Here is a 13425-nt window from a genome sequence, read left to right on the forward strand (position 1 = left end):
GGCTAGATTTGAGCTATGCTGTTGGATTGGTAAGTCAGTTTATGCAGGCTCCAAGGAAACCGCATTTGGATGCGGCTAGACGCATACTCAGGTATGTGAAGTCCACATTGCAGTATGGACTATTTTATGAGACTGGGGTTCAAATACAATTGCATGGATACACTGATGCTGATTGGGCTGGTAGTATTTCTGATAGATGATCTACTAGTGGATATGTGTTCTTTTTTGGGAGTGCTACAGTCACTTGGAGCAGCAAGAAACAGCCTACAGTTGCCTTGTCGAGCACAGAGGCTGAGTACAAGGGTGTAGCAATGGCTGCATGTGAGGTAGCTTGGTTGCATAAGCTACTTTATGATATGCATCAGCCTACAGATGGGCCAGTTGTCATTTATTGTGACAACATGAGCAGTATACACTTGGCAAATAACCCAGTCTATCATGCTAGAACAAAGCACATTGAGGTGCATTATCACTATGTGCGGGAGAGGGTTTTACTAGGTCTTATTGATCTAGTTTATGTCAGCACAGAGAATCAGGTAGCTAACATATTTACGAAGGCATTGGGCGCATAGAAGCTGCGCAAGTTCAAATACCTACTTGGTGTGCAGGAATTGGGATTGAGCTCGAGGGGGAGTGTTGAGATATCGAGCTCCACTCGTGATATGCCAGGGTGACCGTTGTGCATTTATGTCACCGACTTGTCAGTTGCAGATGCGGTTGGTACATTGCCCATGAATAATAGCTACATGACAGCTATCCTTATCTACTCTAGTTTGTGGCTCCGTTAGTATGCCACCTTGGTTAGTTGAGTTTGGTTTGAGACCCATATATAGGGTTCTTCTATTTCTCTGTGCTAGAGTTCTTTTTGGCTTACACAACTAAGAAGAGGAAAATTGTTTTCAGCCTCCATCTCTGTGTGTATTCCCCCATTGTGCAAGCAAGAAAGCTTCAAGTGAGACTCCTTCCTTCTCTCCCACAATCTTGACATTTTGCACCATTGATCAAGTTACATGATCTAGGGGATGAGAAATAGGTGAATGAATTAGAGTATATGCTAGCATATCAAGGGGAGATGATGGCAAGAAAGTAGAGATATATATATATATATATATCATTTGCATCCAATGATAGATAGAGATGTAGTAGCTTGATAAAAGCTTGATAAAATTTACCATTTGAGCTTTGTGCCAACATATAAATGCAAGGTGAATTCTCAAAGGTGGAATGGTGCATGTGGATATTCATGTAGCATAACCACTAAAACAAGATCTCCTTTTTACAAGCATCACTCTAGGGATCGACACACTAGATGCAGCACACTAACATCACAATGTTCATGTAATCATAAGGATTTTTCTTGAAACAAAGAGGACTTAACAAATTTCAATACGACTCTATGTCATAGACTTTCACCATGCAATCACAAATATGAATGTGCAAGTATGTCCCTCATGCATGTACTTATGGATTCGTCCTTCTTAGCCTTTTATGCTCAAAAATCACATCATTCTGAGCTTTTTGCTTTCCCTGCATGCATGACAAGTGTTGTCGTGCCGCTACGTGGTCACAATGTGAAAACCTATAGAGTGCAGCTTTCTTATTGATCTAGAGAGCCAATGCCATATTAGTCATTAGTGCCTGTAGTGTGGATGGTTCAAAAATACTAGATTTTTGGACAAGTTTAGTCAATTTTTGATATTTTATATATTATCTCTTGTAAATATCCAAAAGCTGGAGACAACTTCTAGAATAGAATGACATGTAAAAGAAAGCAAGTAGCTTTCAACCATTTTTTGGGGATTTTATGTAAAAAGAAGGATTTGTAAAATCGTGTGATGTGCAATTGTAGTTTTCAAGCAGTGAACAACACTCTGAATTGGGAGAAGGAGTGATCTGGGAGAATTTTGGCTAGGTGTCCTGGTATTGTACCCGCTTTTGGAGCCAATGGAAGCATCAGATTGGCGGTCTGAGCAGTATAGAGGAATGTATTATTTTATGTATGTTTTTGTCTACAAGAGATTTATCTTCTCATAATGCAAAAATAAATTGACAGGCTTCAGCTCTGTGAGTATTCTTCTACATCTTCTATTTCTTTGATCCCTTTCTCTTCCATCTACTCCTCTCCCTGAATCTCCCTTCACCCTACTATCTCTTACCCCCGAAGTAGACTTTCGACCCCAAATGCTTCGATAATGGAGTGAACCCAATGTGAAAGTCTGCAATAGGTGTGTAAAGATAGGGGATTCTATAGGTTCAAGCGGTGGTGATGTTTTACAATGGATGATTACTTTATTGCAACAGCAGCAACAACAACAGTTGTTACAACGACAGATGCAAACTGGGCAGGAAGCCGAAAGAATTGATTCCTTAGCTGTGAATTGCATACAATAGGACAGGAATTGAAGCAATTTAAGGGTCAGAATGTTTCAGCCTTCATCCAATTGCATGAAGAAAAGATGTTGTTTCATGGGGTACCACAGTATGCATAGAGTCAGCATTTCTCCCACTGGGCGATGCATGCATTGCATGATCAGATTAATGAGTTACATAGAAGAGATGGTGATTGGGCAGCTTTTAAGAAAGCTTTAAAAGAATGTTTTTTCTTGGAAGATGCAAGATTGGTAACTAAAAGACATTTACAGATTGGATTGAAAAGCGCAATAAAGGATTGACTGCTAGAGCTTTGCTATGTGAATTTGAAAGTCAGTATGTGCAATTGGATGCCAGTGAATCCTTGGAGAGTCAGAAAATTGATTTGCTTTTGAAGGTCACAAATCCTATTTTGTAGGAGAAGTTGACTGATCGTTTAGAATATGCCTCTTCTGAAACAAGATTGAAGTCAAATTGAGCTAATGTAACTGAGACAATGCATATGTTGGTAAAGAGAGAGCAGATGAAATTAAGATGGGACACAGGAACCACACCTGCCAATTCTCAAAAGGGGGTTGAAATTACAGCCAAGGTGCCTATAGCTACGGTAGAACAACCAGCTATACCTGTTGGTCCGGCTCTTAAAGGTGATGCTGTGGATGAATTAATCAAAGCCATGTGTGATTTAAGGCTGAATTTGATAGAAATCTATGTAAAGGTCGAAAAGTTGGATGCTAAGGTAGAAGAGATGGCTTGGGCATCAGTCCAAAGGCCGTATAGAGAAGGATACAAGAGGAGATGCATTTGGTGTGATAGTTTACAACATTAAAAGTGAGACTATATAGTCTACCGTGAAGTGAAAGTGAAAAGGTTAGTCTTTGGAAAGATGGAAAAATATATGCAATAGAAACTGGTCTTCCAATAGAGCCAAATTTTGGAAATTGTAGCATGCAGAAGAGGTTGGAAGATATAGTTGCAAGGACAACAATTGTTGCCATATATGCAGCCACATATGGGTTGAGAATTAAAAGGACTGATGAAGCTCGTAAAGAAGGCATGGCTGAAGCGAAATCTCTTTTTTGGATGCAAGCATTAGATTGTACAGAAAATGGCAAAATAGCAAATTCTGAATTGGCTGATGCAAGTCAGAGTATACGAGGGAGAACAGGATGGACTGCACCAATGGATTCATTTTCAACCTATGCTTATTTGGTTGAGGCTCATAATCAAGAAGCTCTTGTCGAAGAAAAGAGAAGAAGAAATGAGGACATTGCTGGTCCTTCCTCTTCAGGCCCAACTAAACATATAACACGAAGTAAAATAGAGAAGCAAAAAGAGGCTGGAAAAGCCATACCTAAGCATGTTATGGAGGATACATCTCAAGAGAAAAAATAAGAAAGGAAGAAAAGGGTCAAGCAGCCCAATTACAGGTTATAATTGGATCTAGAGAGTGCCACAAACCTTAAAAAGGTCTTGGAAGATCGCATACTTGGCTGTAGAGTGAAATTCACACTTGGCGAAGTTCTTGGAATCACGAAGCATGAATTTCATGATGCAATCATTAATATGTTGAAACAAAAAAGAAAGTTTAATGGTGAAGTTTTGCAAGCATTAATGCAGGTTGATAAAGACATAGAGAAACAACTTCAGAGGGAATATGATGATGCATGTAATGCTGATTTGGAGCAAGTTGATGTTGAAAATGGATTAAATGGGAGTGTAGACAGCAAGCTTGTGGCTAAAATTAGTCTTATGAGCAGCAATAAGCATAGAGAGAAGGCTATATATAATGGGGATGTCCATCAACAAGCACATGAAGAAGAAGGTGGTCATTTTATTCCAAGCATCATTATTTACAAACGCATTAGGCTTGTGCTACAACAGAGACAATTGTTAAAGTGGGAGAAAGAGAGCTGCCTTGCATAGCTCTCTTAGATCATGGTTCCAAAATCAATCTTATGGCACACTCATCTTGTATGAGAATGGAGGTTGGTCGATTGGTGTAGATTTGGGATGGCACATGCGGGCAACAAAAAATTCATCAGGGGATCTTTATGCGGCTCGTCCAAATATACCCGTGACTGTTGGAGATGTTAGGGATGAATATCATTTTTTGTGCAAGATTCATATAATTATCTAGTGATTTTGGGACATCCCTATATTTTAGAATCAAGGCTGGAAACAAAAGCCTTGGATGATGGTTCTTCATATACTCAGGTTTAGAGTAGAGACAATACAAAGGCAGTATAGACTCTCACTGTTTGTGTGAGAATCGTCCCTGATATCTCGATATGCTACGCGATATTCTCATGCTACCTAATGCATGAGAGTTTAAGGATTTTTAGATAGCACTGCTATAAGTGGAGGCTATGGCAACGTCTCTAGGGAGATAATTATGCCTCCAAGAAAGGGAAAACTGTATTTGTGTCTTGATTGCAAGAATAGATAGCATGTAGTCTTAACAGTTTTAAGAATATTTCAGTCATGTGCATGGCTGAAAAGAAATATGTAAGATGGACTGAAAAAGAGCTGAAGACATATGGTTTGATGGTGGCTGCAAATAAAGGTATTTCAGGGTTGTTTTCAAGGCTAGTTGATGTTGATACAGTGTTTGAAATTTTTGTAGCAATAAATGATGAAAACAGGGTAGAAAAAGAGGTTATTTATGTTGATACTTTAGATATGTATGAAGTCACTCAAGAGTTTTCTGAGCATGAACATGAGAATATGGAAGAAGAAGAGGTAGAAGATGAAGACATTGACATTACAAATGATACTTCTTCTGGCACACAGATCTATAAGACTTTGGCACATGCCGGAGGATGTGCATGTTAGAAGGGGATGGATGTCATGCGGCTACGCGGTCATAGTGTGAAAAACTCTAAAGTGTGACTTTCTTATTGATCTAGAGAGCCAATGCCATATTAGTCATTAATGTTAGTGTTTGTAGTGTAGATGGTTCAAAAAAACTAGATTTTTGGACAAGTTTAGCCAATTTTTGATATTTTAGATATTATCTCTTATAAATATCCAAAAGTTGGAGATAACTTCTAGAATAGGATGACATGTAAAAGAAAACAAGTAGCTTTCAACCATTTTTGGGGAATTTTATGTAAAAGAATTGGCAAAAAAGCGCGACACGTGATCGTAGTTTTTAGGCAGTGAACAATACTCCGAACTAGGAGGAGGAGCGATTTGGGAGACTTTTGACCAGATGTCCTAGTATTTTACCCCCCTTTCAGAGCAAATGGAAGCATCAGATTGGCGGTCTGAGCAGCATAGAGGAATATATTATGTTATACACATTTTTGTCTACAAGAGATTTATCTTCTCATAATGCAAAAATAAATTGGCAGGCTTCACCTCTGTGAGTATTCTTCTACATCTTCTATTTCTTTGAGCTCCTTCTCTTCCGTCTACTCCTCTTCCTGAATCTCCCTTCACCCTATTATCTCTTACCCCTACGACAGACTTTCGATCCCAAATGCTCTAACAGCGTTGGGGCCTAATTTTTTCTAACTCATACCCAATAGATCCATTAAATAGTTTCAAAAATAATTTTCTTGCCCATAGGCTTAGGCTTTAGTAGAGAGGCTACAATCATAATAACCAAATTGGCACGTGTGCACGTACGACCATTAATAGATTTGTATGATAGAAACACCCAAAAAACAAAAAAACTTGTAGATATCAAAATACACTCGCACAATGTATAGATAATTTATTTACATGTCTATCTCATAATCTTCATATATTGGCCACACAAGACACACTGGATAAATAAATTATCATAACACTTTGCACCTCACAAGGAAGTACTTTTGCATCTTATAGATTACTAAATCGTTAAAAACACTTCAAAGAGGTTACACATATTGTTACTTTGAAACTGCCTTTCACAACGATGCTACTAAGTGTCTGCTCGTGCCATGATGCACGTGAGTATGCATATAACCACATGCATGCATGTGCGCATCTCTTAATGTGGAGAAAAGGAGCGGGGTTAAAGTGGTTTATTCTACTAAGACTAAGATTTAAAAAAACGTTGAAAGATTTAGAGTCGTACCTTTATACTTATAATCTTATATATATTCGGCCAAACGGACCTCTCGAGGGTACAGGTCTAAATCTGGATTCGGGATCGCTCCGTCGAGGAGTAAACAGGAAAAACATTGTCTAAAGACGAGATTGAGTGAATCGAGAGAGAGAGAGAGAGAGATGGGGTGTGTGTGTGTGTGTGTGTGTGTGTGCCGGCGAGAGAGAGAGAGAGGATAAGGTTACAGCATGGATACTGGAGGGGGTTGTGACAGGGCTCGGACGAGGTCGGCCCAGTTGCGGGAGGAGGTGCCGGACGTCGTCCAATCGACGGCCTGCTGGGCTGCCTTCTTCCAGGTGGCCGCCGAGGCCTTGAGGTGGCCGGACTCGGCCGTGAGCGCCCTCACCTTGGCCTCCACCTCCTCTCTCCGGATGAGCCCGTCGGGCCCGGCCTCGAAGTCTAGGCCCACCCCCCAGGCGTCCACGCAGCACCGGTTGTTCAGCATCTGATCCGCGAAGTAGGGCCAGCCAAGCATTGGCACGCCCGCGGAGAGGCTCTCCAGGGTGGAGTTCCAGCCGCTGTGCGTGAGGAAGCCGCCCACGGCTCGGTGGGTGAGTACCCGCATCTGCGGGGCCCACGGAACGAAGCACGCTCGGCCCTTCATCCTTTCGAGGTAGCCCTCTGGGAAGATGGCACCCTCCCCGTGCATCAGGTCCGTCCGGATGACCCACAGCAGCGGCCGCCCGGCCGCCTCCAGCCCCAGCGCCAGCTCGCCGAACTGCTGAGCTGTCAGGACCGCGATGCTGCCGAAGGACACGTACAGCACCGACTCCTCCTCCTGCTCGTCCAGCCAACCCACGCACGCCTCTTCCTCCGGCCACAGCGCCGCCGTCTGGTAGGCCCGGTCCACGTGGCCCGCGAAGAAGGACGCCGGCAGCAGTGGGCCCACTGTCCACGTGTCCTCGCGCTCCTTGGCCCGCAGCGCCTCTATGGAGGCTGCCTCTAGAGCGTCGAAGGTGTTGAGGGCCACCCACGTCGCCTCGTGGATACGGCGGCACGGCTGCTGAAACACTTCGAACATGAAGTCCTCGTCGTCGAACGGCTGCAGGAACGTGTTGAGCTCCCGCAGCTGCAACGCGGGCACGCCCGGAATCCAGTCAATCAGCCGAGAGTTCGAATCCCGAGACGCTCCTGCAGCCATGTTGGAATAGCATCAGTACAGGAAAGCAGGGCAGCCATTCTCGCATACTATTTTCATCACTACAAGCAGTACATATCAACAGGCACGCAATATACATCCGTCAACCGTCCGCTGTTTTCAGTACCTCAGGCCGTAAGTTGCAGACGTTTTTATAAACCTTCTGCATCAGTCTACTTTTTCTACGTGTCATATGCATAATCCGTAGCATGCAGTGTACATATGGAGCCGTTGATAACATCATCAGTCAGCATTCATGCTACGGACGTTTTATGCACTTCCGAACTTCCGTATAAAGCAGCTGCAAATAACATCATATTGCGAACCTTTTACGCACACCGTGCATCAGAATGAAATCACTCTACCTTCAGCGGGCCTGCGGCCTTGCTTGACAGCCATCATCGACGCCAGCGTCCCCGCCGAGGCAGTCCAAAACGCCATCCTTCTGAGCTGGAACTTGTTCGCCACATCCTGCGTGAAGTACAGATACAGGTCGGATATCATGCAAGTAAGTGGAACCGCATCAGCACTCTGATCTGATCTGTCCTGATCCACGCGCAGAAGCCTCTCTACCAGCTGATCCAACGCAGGCCGAAGGCTGAAGAACGACTTGCAGAGCTCCACCAGCGTGTCCTGCCCGCTCGTGCTTCCGTTCTCTCTATCGTCCCTTATCTCTGCGAAGCGTATGTCCAGGCCCTGCTCCTGCAGCCTGGCCTGCATGGGCTTGAGTATGGCGTGGTTGTGCTGCGTGTTGACGAAGGTGATCGTGAACCCCTCCGAAGCCAGCTTGACGGACAGGTGCATCATGGGGGCGATGTGCCCCTGCGCAGGGAAGGGTATCACCATGGCATGAGGCCGCGCAGGCCGTGGCTTATTACATTGAGCTTTGCAGATGAGATCAGCCTCAGCGCTCATATTGGACTTCCCCAAATCGAGGATGATCAGCTCTGCAGAATATGGCCTAGAAGCTGCACCGTGCTACGGATATGAGTTGATCCAAGGCAGACGCAGAGTGCTATTACTGCTACTGAAAGTATCAATCGATCATGTGCAGCTACAGAGCTACTTGCACAAACGCTGCAGATCCCAGAATATTAGGTACCTTTCTCTAACTATTAATGGGATACTGGGCGTACGCAAAAGCTCAGAGGCAGATAGGTACCGGGTGATGGTATAAAATTGGTACTTAAAGCGGGAAACGGAAGAGAGTACTACTGTACTACCGTAGAACAGGGCCTGGAATGCTGCCCCAGCTATTCTTCAGGATTCATGGGTTTCTCCTTTTGGCACGGTTTTATAAAGATCTGGCAGACCGACTCCTTCGTGTTTTCTTCTCTGTTTTCGCCGTCCAACCAGCCAGGAACCCACCACCATCAATCATCTTCTACTTCCATTTGAACTAGTGGCTTGAAGAGGCAGCTGTATCCCCGGCGTGCTACGATTGTCTTCCATGTCTACTAGAACCCGTAGACAATCGACATTAACAATAAATATCTCCGGCGTGCTACGATTGTCTTCCATGTCTACTTGAACCCGTAGGCAATGAGTATAACAATAAATATCTCCTTCACTTATAAGATATAAGACCGGCGGTGAGGCAAATTTTTTGGCCATTTCATCATGTGCCAGGGCCCAGCAGCCCTCTATTAGCTTTAGACAAAAGCCCATCTGTCGATTTAGTCAGGTACTCGACAAGAGGTTAGGCACGCGCAAACTCCATGGATGAACGTGACGCAGATCAGAGAAGCTCTTCCGCGAAGAGAGAGACCGTGATGCGAGCAATGACGGAGTACTCCGTTCAACGTTGAGTAGTCCACTGGAAATTTAACGGACACGGATAAGCTCGAGGTCAAAGCTACGACGCCCACCACACGTTTAAATTTTAAACATAAATTACTGTGGAAACCCATTATTGTTGGAAATTGGAGCTCTCTGCTTCAAATATCAACAGCTTTGGAAGCCCATTATTGTTGGAGCTCCAAATGTCAACAGATAATGAAAAATGACGTCTGTCGAAACACTTTACATGTGCGAATTAATTATGACAGTTATAGAGTAGAGATTTTTTTTATTTGGGTGAGAACTTAGAAGGCTGTAACATTCAATGAAGATAGAAATATTTACATCATGTGAGCAACCTAAAATATGGCTTTGAGATGTAGCAAAAAGAAGCACGAAGAACTTGTAATCATTCCTTATATAGAAGATTTTATAAAATATAGGAAATTCATTTATATTTCCTATATATGCATCCATATAACTAGGGAATCAAATTCCCCACATCTACTAGTAGGGAATTACACTTTAAAAGGGAGAATTTCCTACATTCTTTCAAATTTCCCTATATTAGAGAATAGGACAATGTGATTCCCCACTTCTAATAGTAGGGAATTATAGATCACTATAGTGAATTTCTATGTTCTCTCAAAATTCTCTACATAGTTCTAATAGTAGGGAATTATATGTATATATGGAGAATTGCCTACATTCTCTCAAAACTCTCTATATAGGAGAATATAAGAAATTCAAGCATTGGTCTAGGTATTTAAGATCTAGCTTATAAACAAAATTATAAATTTGTTAAAGTTGGAGTTTATAGTTATTACTTAGTTGAATTTGGTTTCTTTTTTGTATTATAGAAAATATTTTGATTGAGTGAATTGTCTACTTTAGTTTTTAATATGAGTTAGTGGAAAAAACTTCTTAGCTTCCTTAATTGTAATGAGTTAAGAGATATAAGACTAAGATAGATTTGTATAATTTATATTTTTAGTATGAGATAGAATTTATATTGAATATATACAAACATAAAATTGAGTGACCTGGCTAAGTTAGAATGTTTCAACATGTAGCTGGGTCTTTAAAGGTAACCTTGAAGACTCGATCGGTTTTCTTAAGTAACCTTATAAGTAGAGCCAGAGCATTGCTTTATATTTTTAAACATAATATCTATTCGAAGTTATTTTCCTTCTCTATCAAAACCTTGTTCCTCACGATCCAAATGATTTTTAGAACAATGATCTTGAATACTTTCCACTACTTTAAGGACTCCTGATCTAGGGATCCTTTGTCAACCAAACAAACCTATGTGCATCCTAATGGTAGTATTTATCCCAACAAGATGGGTCCATTCTCTCACTCTTTTCCAAAATCTCCTTGCCTCCACATAGTGCTGCCAAAAGTGATGGTGGGTGACTATGTCACTGTGTACAATATTACAAAGGAGTCATCAATCATTGATATTCTTGAATTTGGAAATCTTAACCTTAGTAGGTATATTTTTAGCATCTACTTTCCAAAGCATTAAGTTCAACACTTGACTTGGCTTAGTAGTTTTCTCCTCAAAGTGCCAAAAATGGTATAAGGGTAACATGTCTTCTATGCTTCTTTGATGTGGGCAGCCACATGTCCCTTCTCTTCTATAAATCCTATTTCTTTGATGTGGGCAGCCACGTGTCCCTTCTCTTCTATAAGTCTTATTTCTTCCTTGTTTTTCATGTTGAGTTTTTCCTCGTATTGAAGAGAGAGTGCCACATGTTTTCTAGACCAACCTTTGTGTCTGGTGACCACTTTGACTTCTTCATTTAGAGAACTGCAATCAAACCCTCCCTCTTTTATTTATCTAGCTACAAATTACATGTTATTTCCTCCAACTCAAGTACTCCCTACATGTTAGTGTTCTAGATATCCAACCATCTCACTAGTCCCTTGTTGCCATTTTGAGGTCCTGGGTGATAGTGGGGATGTTCATAGCATAAGGTTGAGGAAACATATAGACACTTTGTAACAACACTTTGCCTCTCATATAACTTATATTTTCAATTTTTCATTAAAGCTTGGACACAACTTATCTCCACTGGTAATGGAGCACTTGTGTTGTGATAGATTTTGGGAGTTGGATTTTCCCATTGGCAAGCACTATCCTTTTAGGTAAGTGTTGTCCATTTTCACCCATGAAAATTTTGTCCATTTTTTCGTATGTAACTTTGCCTTATAGGTAAGTGATGTCTATTTTCACATATATTTTCACCTTCCCCCTAACATGTATTTAATCATGATAGCCCATGGTTTTCCTCACTAAGCTTGTAAAGTAATTTGAAGATCAGCCTTTTTGGCTTTTGACATGATTTCTCCTTCGATTTCTCCAGCCCTAATCCTCCACAATTTCTTATTGTGGTCATCACTTTCCAAATATTAAATTTCGCCTACTACTTGGTCCAAAGCTCCACAAAAATCTATGCAGCAACTTGTCATCTCTTTTCCATTGCACCTTAGAGAATGGGGTTACAAACTATTTTAAACATGATTAAGGAATGTCAAAGTATCTTATCTACCACCATTGACTTGTCTCCAAAACTTAGAGGCAAGGCACAAAATGTGTTTAATATATCTTCCATCTTTCCTAGTATCCAATCCATATACCCAATCCCTAGAGGGCACTCTTGCTACGAAGCAGAATGCGTGCCAAATCTAGTAAATCAAATATCAATCATAAACAACTTTATGACACACATAATAGAACTTAGTGGAAAAATCTAACAAATCAAACATCTCAACTATTAAATACAAACAACATTATAAGACATAAGAGGATTTGAATAACTCAATAGATTGAGAAAGACAAGAGAAAAAACGTACAATTGGGCTCAACCTCCCCTATAGTAGCAAAAGCCATGGTTTGTTATCATTAATTATATATTATAGTTTTACATGGATATTTACATTCATATCTTACATATAATTACAAAGAAAGTATAAGTATCAATTGAAATATAGAGTTTTAAGAGTCAAGAGGTATCATGTAACATGTTGTAGTTGCTACAGAAAATTCTATGCTCTAAATCTTGACGTTTTAATATCACCATCAGTTTCAAAGCATGCCAAAACCCCCCAAAACGACTCTTAAAGCTCTGAATTCTGATTTCGGATGAGGGAGAAATGAAAAAAACTCAATTTTCACCCTCTTCTTTTGTTTTACACGAGATCTTGTTGCTTTTATAAAGAAAGCTAGAAAAGCCTTCTAAAACTTAACCACATTAAGAAAATAGCAAGATATTCCATAAAGAAAACTTATTCTAATAAAATCATATCTTAAATCTCATATTTTAACATAATCTATATTAAAAATAAATTAATTAATAATACTAAGGACAATGATCTAATTATTACTAAAGAAGTTTAAACTTATATCTTATAAATAGAGTAATAATTTTAATAATATAATATATTATACTTAAGATAACTAATCATAATTATAAAATTTATACTTGGACTTACGCTAACACCTACTGCTACCCAAAGCCATCGCTACCTACCCTACACATCAACTTAATCATTCACAATTATTAGAAAATCATAAGATAAAACCCACAAAAGTGAATACCTAGTAGTCTTCAGCTACAAAATAATTAAATAGATTGGAACTTTGTCCTAACCTTAATATAATTCAAGTGCACTCTAAACTTATGAATGTCTATTAATTTGATATGTATTTTGCGAAATCACCTGCTATGGAATCACCCACATGCACATTACATTAATTTGATGCCTGAAAACAACAGGCGTTGTCAGAGGGGTTTTTGTGGAAATGTTATATCCACCGGGGGATCAGAGGTAGAAGAAAATAGAGATAGGAGATGGAAGAGAAGATAAAGAATACACAAGAGGTAAACACCATAATGACAAAGCACAATTAATCGAATCAATATGTATTGACATAATGTGAAATCCTTTGTCTAGCACTACTCAGAAGCACTCTCTAGGCATTAGATCTCCTGGAGCTCCTTTGTAGACAAAAAATGTGGATTAAAAATAACACCTC

General features: G+C 40.6%; 1 protein-coding gene across 1 annotated transcript; it reads right to left on the reverse strand.

The window, feature by feature from the left end:
- Positions 1–6341: 6341 nt before the first annotated feature.
- Positions 6342–9077, reverse strand: LOC148041417 (7-deoxyloganetin glucosyltransferase-like). The gene is made up of 2 exons (XM_087679187.1): positions 7970–9077; positions 6342–7597 (listed from the first exon to the last, which is right to left on the reverse strand). The coding sequence occupies exons 1-2, from the start codon at positions 8517–8519 to the stop codon at positions 6648–6650; spliced, it is 1500 nt and encodes a 499-aa protein (XP_087535313.1). The 5' UTR covers positions 8520–9077; the 3' UTR covers positions 6342–6647.
- Between the last annotated feature and the right edge of the window lie 4348 nt (positions 9078–13425).

This window comes from Lygodium microphyllum, chromosome 1 (genome assembly GCF_053477565.2).
Source record: "Lygodium microphyllum isolate KBCC chromosome 1, Lygodium_microphyllum_v1.1.10, whole genome shotgun sequence".
NCBI classification, from domain to species: Eukaryota; Viridiplantae; Streptophyta; class Polypodiopsida; order Schizaeales; family Lygodiaceae; genus Lygodium; species Lygodium microphyllum.

Bases quoted from the DNA above. Each gene is read 5' to 3' on its own strand.
- LOC148041417 (XM_087679187.1), bottom strand. From the start codon at position 8,519: ATGAGCGCTGAGGCTGATCTCATCTGCAAAGCTCAATGTAATAAGCCA. The intron at 7,598-7,969 runs GTAGAGTGATTT...ACATGGCTGCAG, and splicing joins AGGCCGCAGGCCCGCTGAAG to GAGCGTCTCGGGATTCGAAC.